General features: G+C 42.4%; 1 protein-coding gene across 2 annotated transcripts in view; it reads right to left on the minus strand.

The window, feature by feature from the left end:
- Positions 1-819: 819 nt before the first annotated feature.
- The window catches only part of ankef1a (ankyrin repeat and EF-hand domain containing 1a), a 36484-nt gene continuing 20704 nt past the window's right edge, over positions 820-16599 (minus strand). The window contains exons 4-11 of one of the 2 annotated variants that reach the window (XM_034228469.1): positions 12923-13122; positions 12678-12827; positions 11345-11468; positions 10196-11012; positions 9078-9304; positions 7594-7739; positions 2186-2341; positions 820-1332 (exon numbers count right to left, since the gene is read on the minus strand). In XM_034228469.1, coding sequence (XP_034084360.1) covers positions 1096-1332; positions 2186-2341; positions 7594-7739; positions 9078-9304; positions 10196-11012; positions 11345-11468; positions 12678-12827; positions 12923-13122 — 2057 coding nt within the window. In that variant the 3' untranslated portion in view covers positions 820-1095. The remainder of the gene's footprint in view (positions 1333-2185; positions 2342-7593; positions 7740-9077; positions 9305-10195; positions 11013-11344; positions 11469-12677; positions 12828-12922; positions 13123-16599) is intronic. The other variant, XM_034228470.1, reaches the window with a different exon arrangement.

Raw genomic sequence — 16599 nt, forward strand, 5'->3', positions numbered from 1 at the left:
CTCCAGCCACTGCAGAGTCAGGGGAGGATTTTAAACATCTTCCTAACTGCAGTCTGTTCTTACAGTAGAGCTTTGCCTCTGCAATCTTCAACAGCCTCTAGCACTAAAACTACTGGAGACCTGATACACTATCCATAGGTTTTGCCGAGAAAGATTAGTGGGCCTGTCAGTGTGAAGTAATTTGAGCCAATTCCTTTCTATTAATATATGCCTAACTTAATATATTCAAACCTGAGACTTCATGCATATTTAATATTAGAATGTCTTCTTCATGTTAGGCATCATTTAAGATGGTCGTAGTTCAATAGTGGGCAGATAGTAAAGGAAAGAGGAGTTTGGAAGAACTGACTGTGACATGTAGTGTGAAGACTTCTCCGTGCTCTGTTTTATAATGACATTTTCTTGTTCCCCTTCCAACTAATACCTTTCAGTATCGTGATACATTGCCTTCTGTAATAATACATCTTAGCAATTAAGAAATCCCTTCCTAAAGTAATTCCAATGTTTGTGCTGTGGGGTTAAATCTGCAAAATGACCTTCAAGAGTTTATCTGAAGCAGTCTAAGGGTACTTAAAGCGGCCCTACTGTATAATACTTTTGGGGATTTTCCCTGTCCTGTAGTGTGTTATATAGGTTTTTGTGCATGTAAATCGTCAGTTACCTCAAGAGGGACACCTGACAGTTGTTTTAGGATAGAAACTGTGAACCTACCTGTGTCATGGCTGCCAGTTTGAACCAGGCTGAAATCAGAGTCATTTCAACAGCCACAAATTAAGTATTTATACAAAATCTCATCATCTTTCAGTGTATCAACAGAAATATAAAGATATCAATTTAGTGTTTTGACTGAAAAGACAAAAACACAGTCCATGCTGAATATTGTGGATACACAGTCCTGAATGGTGTTTACCTAAAAAGTGACTATTGACATGCTAATTGTTTGCATTTTTCGATTATTAATAAAAGCAGAGTCTCCCCTTGGTAATTGAGCGTTATGAAATGTAATGTTATTCTAACAATTTCTGTCTATGTATATAAATTGTTCTTCATGTCCTACTATTAAAGCAGTTGTTTCGAAGATATATTCATTCCAAGTCAATCCAATGTCCCATTTGAAAGGTGGCCAGCGAGCTCGGGTAACAGACTAGGATTCAGAAAGTCTGAGTGTCTCTTGCTGCCGAACCTTCCCCCGGTCTGGTCTGTGGGTTTCCTCTGGTTGTTGTGGTTGAAAGGCATCATGAAGTCGTCAAAGTCCACTTCCAGGGATAAGGGCTCCTTCCGTCTCTCTATCTTCGACATCAGCTGGCTGGTGGTGGGCGGCTTCCCCCAAACCTGACAGACAATGAATGTAAACAGAGTGCGAAATGTGAGTAAGGACTCAGTAGGCTGTGTTCAGAAGTATGTAAGACTGACCATAATTCCACTGCTTTTTCATACACACATTTAGTTAGTGGTTAACTGTTAGTGGTTAGCATTAGTGAGCAGGTAGTATGGAAGCCCTGAGTGGCAAAAGGTAAAACACAGTTCTGGTAATCCATTTTATTAAGTGTCTTTTGAATCATTTTGCCCTGAAATCTGCCTTAAAGGTAGGGTAGGTAATTCACTTCAGAAACACTTGTTGTTATATTCCATGGAATGTTCTTAACATCCCGATAGCAATGAATACATTAAATGCTTTGACAATAAATACATACAAATATTTCATCTGTGGAAGCCGTGGCGCTGTAAAAAGCACGACCAATCATCTGAGCCGGCCCGGGTCAGATGATTGGATGGCCTACCTGCCTGTCAGCCTTCTCGTGCCCTCATTGGTCATGTGCACGTGCTGTAAGGAAGTCTGAAGGAAGGGGCAGATTCTTTTCGGCTGCGTACTTTCAAATTCTAGCGCACTCGAGCTGGTTTCTCCATTCTTACCTACCCTACCTTTAAGTCCTTTAAATGTAAGGGTACAAATTAAATATTGTATTTCTTTAAATGTAAAGGTACAAATAAAATACTTAAAATATGTTTTAGTTTTTTATCAGAACTGTAAAAAAAATACTTTTCTCACTTGTGATTTTGGGACAACATGAGGTAGAGAGTAAAACCCATCATTGGCTGTGGTCAAATGCTAATCACAAGCATCTGTTAAATTAGGAAAATAAGTATTTTTGGATTGGCTTTTTTGAATTTGTATGGGCCCTACCGTTTTTGGCACAAATGAGATGTCCACACTGTTGGTTTTCCCCGTGCTGATCCTGGTGTTTTGCAGGACGACGCTCCTTGATTCCTTCTGAGGAGAAGTCTTCCCTGCTGATGCTGCCGATGCCTCTCCATGCCCTGCTACTTCTGCTAAAACACTCTGAGGGGACACCCAGATTTGAATTATTTTATCCAAATATTTTATATGATATATACTTTAATGTGCAGATTCTAAGAAGTTTTTAGAAGTCTGAGTCCGGTTAAGGTCACAAATAGAAGTGACTCAGTCAGTTTGAGCATTAAAACAATGAGTTATAGTAGAATTAAAGGATAGGGAGGGGGAGGTAGAAACAGCACTGCAACACAGAGTAAAAGTCAGAGATAAATGTTTTATATAAAACAAATATGTGGGTCTAGCCATAAAAATAAGTGTCCATCAGTTGTAAGTGACAAAAGCTCCATCACACTAATTGTCGGTAAAAAGTAACATTTGTCTAAAGCAAATCGTTTTCAAATAAAAAACAGATGTATTTGTTCTAATTCAGAAAAATAGAACAAGTATGCAAAATGTCCTAAACACACCACATTGAAAATAAATGGGAAAGAAACGTAACCTATACAAATCTGCAGTTGTGGCAAAAGCTTTTACTTTCCTGACCTGTACACATCCAGATGTTAACACCTGCATCTTTGCCCTGCAGCTGCTGTGACTGTCTGGCCTGTAGGTGGTGCAGGTTGGAGCAGAACTGAAGTCCTGTGCCTCTGCAGCTGGATGATACTATCTGAGCCCTGGGTCAGGTGTTAATGACACACTGTGTGATCTCATCTTTGGTTTGAAAAGCTTTCAGAGCCACATTCTTCTACTTACAGTAAGACATATCAACACTTGAAGGTACTTTTTTATTTTTCAGGCTCAAGAACCGATTTCTTAATCAAATATGACTGGGGTCAGTCCAATGAATACAGGCAAAACTCACATATTGGCATTTAAGCTTCTCTTCAAGGTCCCAGCACATTGTTGGTTTATATTATTTAGGGGGCTTTATTCAATGGATATTGGGGAGGGTAGGAAATATTAGCTGATTCCCATTGGCCACTATTTTGTCTTTTATATATTAAGTTTAAATGGAATACAATTCAAACGTGAAAGGTCCTTTGGGTGACCTATTAAGACATTCAAATCAATGTATTTATAATATATATATATTTGATATATTCATTTATATTATGATTATATTGTTTATTATTACATTTACAGTGATTCAGAGTTAAATGTTGATAGATGGCTAAAGAAAATGAAGTTCATTTGAACATTTTGCAAATAACTTTGCATTTAAATGATCCAACTTTTACCAACATTATCGTAAGGTGTGATAAGTATCACATGTTAAAGCAGGGGTGGGCAAACTTTTAGGCTCGGGGGCCACTATGAGTTTTAAAATTTGACAGGCGGGCCGGGCCAGTAGCAGATGGATGGAGAGTGTTTGTGTGAACAAATACAAATTACAAGTAAAAGCCATTACCTGAAAAAGTTCATTTCAGTGGGAACAGTATTGTTGGTCACCCTTTTTTGCCAGTGCATCAAAGTTTGGTGTCAGTTTGGTTGTGGCAATTCTCAGGACATATCTGAGGTGTTCATCAGTTAACTAGGATCTGTGACGTGATTTGTTGATGTTCATCACGCTGAACGTCGGCTCACACACGTATAGAGCCAAACAACACCAGCATCCTCTGTGCCATCCTCCTAATGTTTGGAAACTTGGCTTCGCTTAGTGAAGCATAAAACTCCTCCAGTTTGAGATAGTTGAACTTCTCCTTTAAGACGGAGTCACATTGAAGATCAATCCGTTCCAATTGCAACTCCTGCGGCGCTGTTTCACTGTCTTGTGACAGGGGACATGAAACCAGCTGAAGTGAGTTTTCGATTTTGTTTAGCTCTGGAAAATCGTCAGCTTTCCCGATTAACTCCAAAAATGAGCTAATCTCCCCTTTAAACTCCCACACTCGTCGACATACTTTCCCCAAACTTAACCAGCGGACATGAGAATGATAAAGCAAGTCCTGGTGATCAGCATCCGTTTCCTCAAGGAACTTAATAAATTGACGATGCTGAAGTTCCCTCGCTCGTATACAGTTAACGAGTTGTATGACTGGCTCCACAACATGATCAAGTTGCAATACAGATTTACACAGGGCTTGATGGATTATGCAGTGCAGGAAAATGACATCCAGCTCAGGATTTTCCTCTTTCACTTTATCCTGGATTCTTTTCAGCAGCCCCGACTTTTTTTCCTGTTAAGTTTGGCGATCCATCTGTGGTGACATTGGCAAGTTTACTCCAAGGTAGCTTCAGCCTCTTGATGACATACAGTTCTTAAGACCCAAACTGCGTTTTACGTCGCTGATTTTCTCCGCAACACCGCTCACAACATCAATAGAGGACTGCGTCGGGTAGTTTTTAATCATACAAAGCCAGATTAAATTAAATAACTACTTCTCCAGCCTTATACCTTTCTCCAGAGTGCCATGGTGCATTGTTTATTAATGTGTTTCAGTGGCATTATCGCCCGCTGGAGCGCGGCTCGTCCACCGGAGATTATTCTCCCGTTAACTCACAGCAGCGGCCGCTGGAAAGTATTCACTGTCCGACTGTCACACAAGCAGTTGAGAAATATTCCCCATCAGTGAATGTGTGTCAGTCTGAATTGATGCTGTTTGGCATCACAACGCTGTTTCTCTGGCATTCTACAGGTGGTGTTAGCATAGCAACCGAAGCTAATCAGACTATATTGACTACTTGTTGATATCATATTGTGGCATAAATCGGCACATTTTACCGGCGTAGTTTTCGTTATGATTTTACTTGTGATGGCCACATGTAGCCCATGTATTGACTCCATCCGATAGCTGCAATAATACAAAACAGGAAAACATCTGCCTCTTCACAATTGTCAATAACGGGTGAAACGGATGGTCATTAAAGTAAGGTAAAATAAACAGAATCACACCAAGCTGGTTAGTGTTGCCTGACTTTATATAAGTGTTTTTTATAAGTGTGTGGTCGCGTTTTAGTCGCTTTGCTCAGCGCTACTACTTAGCGTTACAACTTGTATTCGCTGTACTCGCCATGATTGCTCAGGTTAATCTCAATTTCCTCCATTGTAAGGGTGACGTATGCGGTTCTTAGATCCTGCCGGGTTGCCGAGTGGTCAATTGCGCCATCTAGTGGAATAAACTGAAATTACGGTGTTGCAGAAAAAGGCAAAATTAATGCGGGTCATTACTATAATTTGGACAATTTTGTACCAATATTCGGCGGGCCGGATTAAAAAGTCCAACGGGCCGTATGTGGCCCGCGGGCCTTAGTTTGCCCATGCGTGTGTTAAAGCCTATGAGATATTCACATTGCAATAACAATCTTTGCTTTGACTTGAGGGTGCATGCATTATTTACAGTGATTGGTTTGCTCATTTACTTACTGTATGCAGTTGCATAAGCTAATTTCTATACAAACAATTGTCCTTTCCCTTTATTGCAGGTAAAGGCAGAAGCAGGAAGTGAGCTATATTGCCTCAGTTATGAAAAAAAGCTCAGCGGGTAGCGAGCTCCATGTGTAATGTATTATGTGTAGTATTTTCTCGCCCCCCAGAATGGTTGCTTGTAGCTTTATTGAACTATGAATATTCCTGAAACATTTCTGCTACAACACCACCTGCTCCCTACAGAGCCCTAATGACAAAATCAATACATTGTGTCAGATTTGAGCCTGAAATGCAAAGTGAATTGCCAATGTGTTGTAGTGGTAACATAACACATCTGGTGTCATTTGCCTGCAAACTGCTGCTGTAATCAGATCTCTTTACAGGCTAAGGTTTCTCATACTGGAGGAAGGAGCTGGAGTACACAGATGAAGATGAGGGGAGGAGATGGCCTCCAGTCAAATGTGACATAATTAGGGTGTGTTCAGTGTGTTTACATTGGAAACATCATCATGCATTCAGAAGTCATGATAATCCCACTTCTCATCTCTTTCATGTTTTATTTCCAGATGTGAGACTATGGTAGCCACTCAGACCCAGGGTTCCTGCAGGTTTCACCAACTCAAATGTAAGTCTTTTGAAGACCTTTTGAAGACCACTTTCAATAGAATTTAAGACCTATTTCACGGCAAGAAAGTATGAAGGAAAATTGCTATGAAAGAAGAAATACATCCCATAATTACTTACAAAGTAAATGTATTCATGTTCAACATAAGAACGATGACTGAACATAACAGCATAGCAGTACACAGAACTGTGTGTGTGTGTGTGTGTGTGTGTGTGTGTGTGTGTGTGTGTGTGTGTGTGTGTGTGTGTGTGTGTGTGTGTGTGTGTGTGTGTGTGTGTGTGTGTGTGTGTGTGTGTGTGTGTGTGTGTGTGTGTGACGAGCTATATTCATGGACACCATCTTTCATCGTTGTTGTTGTTGTTGTTGTTGTATGATTGGTGTTTAGCTACGGTATTTAGCGGCCACAGCACCTCCGCTTTTAGGGTTGACGTACACCCAAACGTCACCCGGAGGTCCCCCGATGTTGTTGCATTAGCTAACGCTGCATTAGCCAAACAAACGCTAAGTGCGTCTGTTTGTTTGCAAAAGGTGCAGCGGGCTTCAAACACGTTCCCCTCCACTGGTTTCAACCAAGCACTAAATTAGATGTTTTCCAAACAAATACGGTTGAACTTACACAACACCATATTTATTTGTAAGTAGATTCGAAGATACCAAGGTTTCTGACTTCCGCTAGCTGAAGCTTGGTTGCTAGGTTACTTGCTGGGTGTTCTCCGATAAGGGAGAACACCCTGGTTCCATGTTGATTTATTTTAATACAAATTGATGGGGGGAACTGAAAGGCTCTTACCGTACAGGTTACTTTGCAGCCCGGACATTTCCCCCAAAACACATTTAGACGTGATCGCAACACAGAAGTACCTTCAAATCCCATCTTTTTTTTAAGACCTTCTAAATCATATTTAAGACCTTTTAAGGCCTTAAATTCTGATTATCAAATGTAAGACTTTTTAAGACCCCGCGGGAACCCTGCAGACCACAGTAATCATGTCATTTTGCTAACCATTTCCTTTATCTATCTGATGACACTAGCGGCAGCCTGTGGTGTATTGACTGGTAGGATCAGGGGTAGCTGATAGCCTTGCTCTCTTGTGTCATTGTTTATGTTGAATCATATATGCAATATAGGGCTTGGCTCTTATCAAACCTTTAACATTTAAATGTTATGACATCAGAGACACCATCGTGATTGTCTATATCCTGTTCCCACATGCAGCACACAAATCAGGGAAAGTTTGAAGACACAACATTTTAATAAGTCTGTAGCAGGCAGGTGAAAAAGAGTTTATGGAGTTACTTGGGTACCTTTCCTTTGGCAGATTTAGGTTTTTCAGCTTTGACCCCCTTCCCCTTTGTCTCCTTTGGTTTAGGCATAGAATCCATCTTTTCTTTGACCATGTCCATCACCCTGGAGTCTGCAAAAACTCTGGCGATGTCAAGGCAGTTCAGTCCTGAAGGAAAATAAATTATTGTTAAGTGAATGTCAGTGTTTAAGAGGACATATTATGCTAATTTCCAGGTTTCATATTTGTATGTTGTGTCTCTACTGTGACATGTCTCCATGCTTTAATGTTCAAAAAGCTCTTTATTGTCCTCATACTATCTGTGCTGCAGCACCTCTTTTCACCCTCTGTCTGAAACCAGAGCCCAGTCTGCTCCGATTGGTTGGTTGGCCGGCTCTGTTGTGATTGGTCAACCGCTAAGATATGTCCGTCCCTTAGCCTATCACGTACAATGTGTTAGAGCGCTAGCCAATAGAAGTGTGTCTGTTACATAGTGATGTCACTGTGTAAACAAAGGAATCCAATAGAGGTGTTTAAGGCAGGGGGGGAGTGTATGGGAGAGAAATCCCTCTGGAGGGAATTTACTATTTTACATGCTGTTACGTGCCAGGCAGGCTGTACTTGTGTGGTTTTCCTTCCCTCCTGTGTTTCTCTCTTCTCCCCATCTTCTGCACAGCTAATCAGCAGCTGATCGGTATCTGCCTGTGCACCTGAGTCTGATGGCTGATTGGATCCTCTCCCCCTCAGCTGGCCTATCAGCAGCCAGGGCCGACCATAAAGGAGGCACCCAGGAAGTCTTCTCGCTCTCTCACTCTGGGCCTGTTGCTGATGAAGGAGCCTGCAGTGTTTAGCAACTCATTCACTTTGTATTGTCTGACCTTTTTGAAAGTGTGTTTGTTGAGAGGTGGAGGAGTTAGGTAAGTCTGGGGTACCCTGTACATTTCTCACCACGTAGCTAACTAATGTTTAGACACACTAGGTTAGCGGATTGTTGCCACCCCTGTATATTGTTTTGTCAACTTCTTCGTAGTTTAGTTAGTGAGGGTTTTTGTTTGAGTTTTGGTTTCAAAGGATAGATGTAGAGATAGGCCTGGTTTTGTTATGCTTGTTTCTTTTGTTTGGCGCAATCCTTTGACTCCTCCTCCTCCTCCTCCTCACCAACTAAGGTTTCAGTTATGTCTGTTCGGTTCTGGGTTTACAAAATAAACCTTTTGTAAACTGTTACGCTGACTCCCTCATTTGTATTGGTTGTATGTTATTGTCTCCAGGTCCCCTAGACCTTAGTGGGGACGCAACAATGCACAAAAACCTATGACACTACATGAAAGAAAACCCCTCAAAAATAATAATAGGCCCCTTTAACTATCAAATATGTACAGTTTTCCAGAAATGTATTGTGAATATAAACACATTCAGTAAATATATCAATATGTTATTATTATATTTCAGACCTTGACCTATTTGAAAATAGTTTAGTTTATTATTTTGTATTTTAGATGAACAAACCTTTCTTGTTCTCTGCATTGACATTGGCTCCCGCCTTGATGAGTAAGTCCACACACGAGGGTCGAGAGGTCTCGATGGCCCTCATTAGGGGCGTGCCTCTACCGAGGCCCCGGGCATCGACAACAGCCCCCGCGTGAACAAGAAGTTCAATTAGCTCCACTTGACCAGCGTAAGCTGCATGGTGGAGGGGCGTCCAGAAGAACTGGTCACACACTTTCACATCCGCCCTGTCAGGAAAAGGTGTATTATTATTAAAGTGTGTTCCGAGTCCCTACACAGAGTTACACACTGAGAGCAAATCAGATTTGTGTACTTCTTTCAGTGAAGTTAAAAGTCTTATCAAGGTGTGACTAAAAACAAAGTGTTTTTGTTTTCATTATCACAAAACAAAAACAAACAAAGATACAAAAAAACAGGCAGTTATTAATCCCGTATTATGCTTAACTTTGGTGCATCAAAACATATAGAAATCATATGCCACCCCTAACAACATGGGGCTCAGGCCCACTGACCTGATATTATCAAGCTCTACTGATTTAGCTAGTTGGTATTGAATTATTTTGTTAATTTTGGGCAACAATGGCCAAAATGTGGCCTAACAAAAAGGCCTTTTGTTACTTGGTTGGTTATTAACCACGTGTGACCCCTACTAGCCGTTAAAGGTGAGTGAAGCGGTCAATGACGGTATAAAGCAGTCAAAAAAATACTTTACTGGAGCTAACACATATAAATGAGCACAAACAATATTACACTGAATTGTCTATAACACAAGATAAGCTGTGTACACACTCAAGAATGCACCATGGATGTATAAAAACAACTGCCTACAGCGTTTGAGGCGTGGCCTCCTTTGTTCGTATTAAAATGGCACAAGATGCTGTGGTGCATGAAGCCAAAATGGCCTGACAAACATATATGCATGAAAACTTAAGCCCCCGCCTCCAACCTGAATTGTTCAAACTAGGTAGTTGATTCAGCTAAAAAGTGGGCCCAAGTGACATCACGGACTGACACAGAAATAGTATTACCTTCATTTTGCCTCAAAGAAAATGTGCTTTTAGAACGTTTTCCTGAGCTTGGAAATCTAAATTAAAGAAAAGAGAACAACATTTTCTCACCCCCTACTGAGTAGAAACTGCGCCACCTCGTAGTTGCCACTGGCGCAGGCGACCATCAGCGGGGTTTTGTAAAACTGATCTTGAACATCCACAGGAACCCCCTGATTTAATGCGAGATCCAAAGATTCCAGGTCTCCACTTTTCACACTGCAGTTGATATTGACGAAGACAGTGTCTGGCTTTTCTAGGTACCACCCAGAGTCGTTCATAATGGGATGTTCTGGCGGTTGGTCACGAGCAAATCTCCGGGTGTCTGAGCAGTTGAAGAAAGTCTCGATCATGAAATGGGGCGGGCCTCCGTCTGGTCGGCGAGGCATATGTTCTGGCGGGAGGGTGCAAATTGGCAAAGGGAGGACGAATTTACCCTTCTTACCTTTTCCTCCCTTCTCACCCTTTTTCTTTTTAGGCATATATGAGGAGAGGAGGAGTGGTTTCTTGATGTACTTGACGCCTTTGATGAAGTCATTAATGTTGATGCACCCCACTCTTCCCTTGTCATGGGCTGAGATGACTTGATGGATCTGTTCTAGATCTACTGGAGCTTTTAGTTCTTCTAACGCTGAGATAAACATCTCGGTGGAAACTGTTTCTGATTTGTTCCCACAGACTTTCTGTAATTCCGTCTCGTACTCGTTGGACCAGTCGTGGAGGGTCAGGCCCCAGAGGTCTGACAGGAGGCCGCCACTCGTGGATTTGTTTCCTTTCCCGTGCTGCCGCTCTGCTTTCTTTAGCTCCTTGGCTGCTGCTTTGTGACCGGCGTCTTTGGCAATCTGACGTGGCAACAAACCCTCCAGGTTCTTCAGTTTGGGGTTACAACCTGAACATAGATCACAGTTTTAGGACAAATATTAACATATGGTAAACTTACCTGATTTAATTTAGGACTGTGTTTGCAGCTGCACATTGTACAACCCCTTTTTCTTCCTGTCAAATACTTTAACTTTACTGAAACTTTTAATTTCCTGGCTCTACAGGTATCACAACACTAATATAAGCTTAAAAATACAAAAACAGGATTCTTGACTCTTGTTATGGCGTAAGAAGTAGTTTCCACAGAGCTATCTTTGTGTCATTATTAAAGACAGAAAAAGCTGAAATTGAATGTATTGACATTATGATGCATATTATTGTTAGACTCTCTCACAGCACCTCTCTGTGCCAGGAACTTGCAGCAGTTAGCATTGCCGGTGGCAGCAGCGTAGTGTAGGGGAGTGCACTCCTCCATGTTGACCACGCCCATGTCTGCCGAGCACGCAGACAGCACCTGAATCAACTGAGAGGCACAACACAATACAGAGAGGCTCATCAACACCACCATTTCAAATCTTAGGGTGGTGCAGGCATGAGTCCTAATACCAGGTAATGATGAGTTGAACGATGAAGAACTTCCGGTTCCCTTGTCTCAAAGTTAACTTTTTTAACATGCTTTTGGTTACATGACTGAAATATGGTCTGTGGTTAATACATGCTTAAAAGATCTCACACACGAAATTAAATATGTCAGTAAATAAATGTCAGAAGCATAAATATGTTTAATAAAAACTGAAGTTTCTAACAAGTGAAAAATGTAGACTTCTAAACGTCATCACGCTGAACACGGAGTCCAGTTTTAGCTTAGTGGTGGTGACGTGAAGTTATGCAACTGCGATGTAGTTTGTTTGTAGCCTAACGTTAGCTTTTTATGTATGGCAATGCATTTATTCAAAAATCTGAAAAGTGGTGTTAATATGTTGGGATTATCCTGCTGAACAAAACATATTGGTATCATGAACATGTGCTTGGCAAAGATCTTACTTTCTTCAATATTCAATCCCATTGGCTTTATTTTTGTAGCCCTTACGATTCTAAAAATAACCTCTACACTGCACCACCCTATCCTTACCAATAGCCAACTTTCTTAACCCTTAGATGCATAAGTGGGTATTTTTTGTGAGGTGGTTATCTTAGAGTATCTTTGTAATTACATTTTTTTTATCATTTCATATTCCAGCTATTCCTCAAAAAACATGTTTTGGATATCCAGGTAATATGCAGGAATCCTGAAGTTAAATGTAAGACCTTTTAAGACCTTTTAAGACCCTTTCCACACATTTTAAGACCTCATCGCCACTCTGAGTTCTAACCGGTTACATTGGCGACACACTTTACCTCACATTGACTATATACAGTATTGATTGTCCTTCCTCCTTATCTTCCGTTTTTTTTTCAAAATGTAAAGAAAATGTCTAAACTTATAAATAGAAGTGAAAACTTAAATATAAAATATTTCTAGTGTGAACCAAAATATAATACTAAATATTATACAAGTGATTTTTCTTAACCAAAATGACAAAAAAAGCATAAAAACACATATTATTCTAATACGGGTCCTTTTTGACCCACTTATGGAAGAGTGTGGTCCAGTCACTCGTGCATCTAAGGGTTAACATATGTATAAGTCGTTTTTTTATATATATAAACATTAGGCGAGGAGATACTACACCTCAAAAAAGCCCCCCATGGCAGCATAGTGTACGGCTGTGAAGCGTTTTCGATCCAGAGCATTGGGGTTTCCCCCTCTCTTCAGAATGCTTCTCAGGACCTGCAGGGAGCCGGCCTTGGCTGCCTCCATCAGTGCTGTGGTGCCAGTTTGCTGGCAAGAGAGAAGTCAGTCTTAGGTTGAACAAACCAGATCCTGCATATTCCACTGCCTCAGTCCCCATCATTTCGGTTTCATGTATGTTTCACCTGATTTGTTGCATTGGGGTCCGCCCCTTCTCCCAGCATGAGGAGACACATGGCGGTGCCCTCCTGGGCTTTTTCACACATCACCTGGAAGACGTGAGTCCCCTGCGCTGACACATTGTTGACATCTGCCTCACCTGTCAGTGCCAGCTTCACGCAGCGGGTGTGGCGCTCAGTGGGGTAGATACAGTAGAATAGCACTCCTAAAGTGAGATAAGAAAGGTGTACAGAGGGTAATTAAACTAGAATGATTGTTTCTCAGCCAACCAGTGATGTTGCAGTGCATATCCATGTCTGTCCAAAATGTTTTATTCTCATTGTATTCTCCATTAGACATTTGTGTGAATTCATCATAATTAGCATTTAAATGATTGAGGTACAAAGAGGTCACCGTCGGTCAGTGCGATGTTGACTTTTGACCGGCAAAATGTAATAACTGCATCTTTGAGTCCAAGTGGACACATTTGGAGAAATTCTCTCCAGGCGATCCTGAGATATTTTGGATGGAGTAACTAAATAATGTGTTCTTTGGCCACAGCTGAGGTTGTTAAATATATGACTTCATTCTGTGAATTGATATGAGTGGAAATGGTCCTGTGATCAGGACATCCTTAGCAACAGTCTGTCAAACGGTATATCAGACTGCAGAATGTCCGAATTGAACAATGAGGAATAAAGTATTAAACTAACCAGTATTATAAGAAAACATAATGCCTCAGGCCATTGCTGGTGCCATCATGTGGGCATTTAAAGTGAGAGATAGAGGGATTGAGTCAAGAAAAAAGATTTCTGATTGAAAAAAAAACATCTCAAGGAGAAATCTTTATATCAACATTATCTAAATAAATTGGTCAGAGGTATCCATTTAGCCGAATAACTGTATAAGCACAAAAACAGGGATATATTTTGTCTTTGCCATTGTGTCCTGTTTCTATTGTAACTAGGCTGTTTCAATATAACATTATGATGATAAGTGAGACATTTAGAAAAATCCAAAATTGTGTTGAGTAACCCAGTGCCCCTAAAAGTGAATATATATATATATATATATATATATATACAGTTATAGTCAAAGTCTCTGTCTAACTCCCTTTACTCATATTTCAAGTGTAATTGATTTGACAATAAAAGAGGCAATACTCGAAGGACAAAAAGCTGAATTTGACCGCTAGCACTTTTTCTTTTTTATTGAAATTGACTATAAATATTAGCTAGAATTGTATTGGCTACAGATAAATGTAATATTGTGATAGCCCTAGACACAACCCAAACTGTCCAATAGAGAAAAGAGTGCCAAACATTTTTAAATGATTACCATCCATCCATCCATCCATCTTCTCCCGCTTATCCGTGGTCGGGTCACGGGGGTAGCAGTTCCAGCAGAGAGCCCCAAACTTTCTTTTCCCTGGCGACATCAACCAGCTCTGACTGGGGGATCCCAAGGCGCTCCCAGGCCAGCGAAGAGATATAATCCCTCCACCTGGTCCTAGGTCTACCCCTTGGTCTCTTCCCAGCTGGACGTGCCTGGAACACCTCCCTAGGGAGGCGCCCAGGTGGCATCCTAACTAGGTGCCCGAACCACCTCAACTGGCTCCTTTCGACGCGAAGGAGGAGCGGCTCACCTCCGAGTCCCTCCCTGATGACCGAACTTCTCACCTTATCCCTAAGGGAGACACCAGCCACCCTGCGGAGAAAACCCATCTCGGCCGCTTGTATCCGCGATCTCGTTCTTTTCGGTCATGACCCATCCTTCATGACCATAGGTGAGGGTAGGAACGAAAATGGCCCGGAAGACAGAGAGCTTTGCCTTCTGGCTCAGCTCCCTTTTCGTCACAACGGTGCGGTAAAGCGACTGCAGTACCGCTCCCGCTGCTCCGATTCTCCGGCCCATCTCACGCTCCATTGTTCCCTCACTCGAGAACAAGACCCGAGATACTTGAACTCCTTCACTTGGGGTAAGGACTCATTCCCTACTTGGAGTGGACAGTCCATCGGTTTCCTGCTGAGAACCATGGCCTCAGATTTGGAGGTGCTGATCCTTATCCCAGCCGCTTCACACTCGGTTGCGAACCGATCCAGTGAGTGCTGAAGGTCACAGACCGATGAAGCCATTAGAACCACATCATCTGCAAAAAGCAGTGGTGCAATCCTTAGTCCACCGAACTGCAGACCCCCTCCCCCATGACTACGCCTCGAAATCCGATCCATGTATATTACAAACAGGATTGGTGACAAAGCGCAGCCCTGGCGGAGGCCAACCCTCACCGGAAATGGGTCCAACTTACTGCCGAGGACCCGGACACAGCTCTCGCTTTGGGAGTACAGAGATTGGATGGCCCTGAGTAGAGACCCCCTCACCCCATACTCCCGCAGCACCTCCCACAGTAACTCCCTGGGAACTCGGTCATACGCCTTCTCCAAGTCTACAAAACACATGTAGACCGGATAAGCCTACTCCCAGGCCCCCTCCAGGATCCTTGCGAGAGTAAAAAGCTGATCCGTCGTTCCACGACCAGGACGGAATCCGCATTGTTCCTCCTCAATCTGAGGTTCGACAATCGGCCTGACCCTCCTTTCGAATACCTTAGAGTAAACTTTCCCGGGGAGGCTGAGTAGTGTGATGCCTCTGTAATTGGCACACACCCTCTGATCCCCCTTTTTAAAAAGGGGAACCACCACCCCGGTCTGCCACTCCTTCGGTACTGTTTCCGACTTCCACGCAACGTTGATGAGACGTGTCAACCATGACAGTCCCTCAACACCCAGAGCCTTCAGCATTTCCGGGCGGATCTCATCCACCCCCGGGGCTTTGCCACTGTGGAGTTGTTTGACGACCTCAGTGACCTCCCCCCGGGAGATTGGTGTTGATCCCCCGTCATACTCCAGCTCTGCCTCTAACATAGAGGGCGGAGTTGTCGGGTTCAGGAGTTCCTCAAAGTGTTCCTTCCAACGCCCTAACACTCCATCAGTTGAGGTCAACAACGTCCCATCCTTACTGTACACAGCTTGGATGGTTCCCTGCTTCCCCCTCCTGAGGTGTCGGACAGTTTTCCAGAACAACTTTGGTGCCGCCCGAAAGTCCTTCTCCATGTCTTCTCCGAACTTCTCCCACACCCGCTGCTTTGCCTCGGCCACGGATGAGGCTGCTGCCCTTCGGGCCTGTCGGTACCTTGCAACTGATTTTTAAATGATTTAATAAATGATAATAATAAAAAATGTTGGCAGAGTACAGCAGTTCATTTTCAGATATAATATACTTAAAGGGGACATATCATGCTATATTTGAACAATATATTGTAGGGCCATACCTATATAAAGTATATAAATATAGTTGTTTTTTTCAAAATACCAAACAGATCCTGCATTTTAGCCATGCCTCATTTCGCTCTATTTGCTCTTTCCAGCGCTGTTTTTACAAGGGCTGATTCTGTGAGCTGCAGCTGACCACGCCCCCCTGCAGGAGAGGGGAGCATGCTTTGAGATCAGCTGCTGGGCTGTCAGAAGAGGGGGAGAAAAAGAGATCTCCGTCCTCCGTGTTTTATTCTTATAGAAGTGAGAAGAGAAGTAACGGGCAGAAACCCTCCTTTTTACGCAGCGGTCCAGACATAGACATCAAACGGCGACACATATTCAGTTGCCAGTTACTTTGGCATTAGGGCAGGGATATCTAGATACTTTCC

Source organism: Gymnodraco acuticeps, unplaced genomic scaffold (assembly GCF_902827175.1).
Source record: "Gymnodraco acuticeps unplaced genomic scaffold, fGymAcu1.1, whole genome shotgun sequence".
Taxonomy (NCBI): domain Eukaryota; kingdom Metazoa; phylum Chordata; class Actinopteri; order Perciformes; family Bathydraconidae; genus Gymnodraco; species Gymnodraco acuticeps.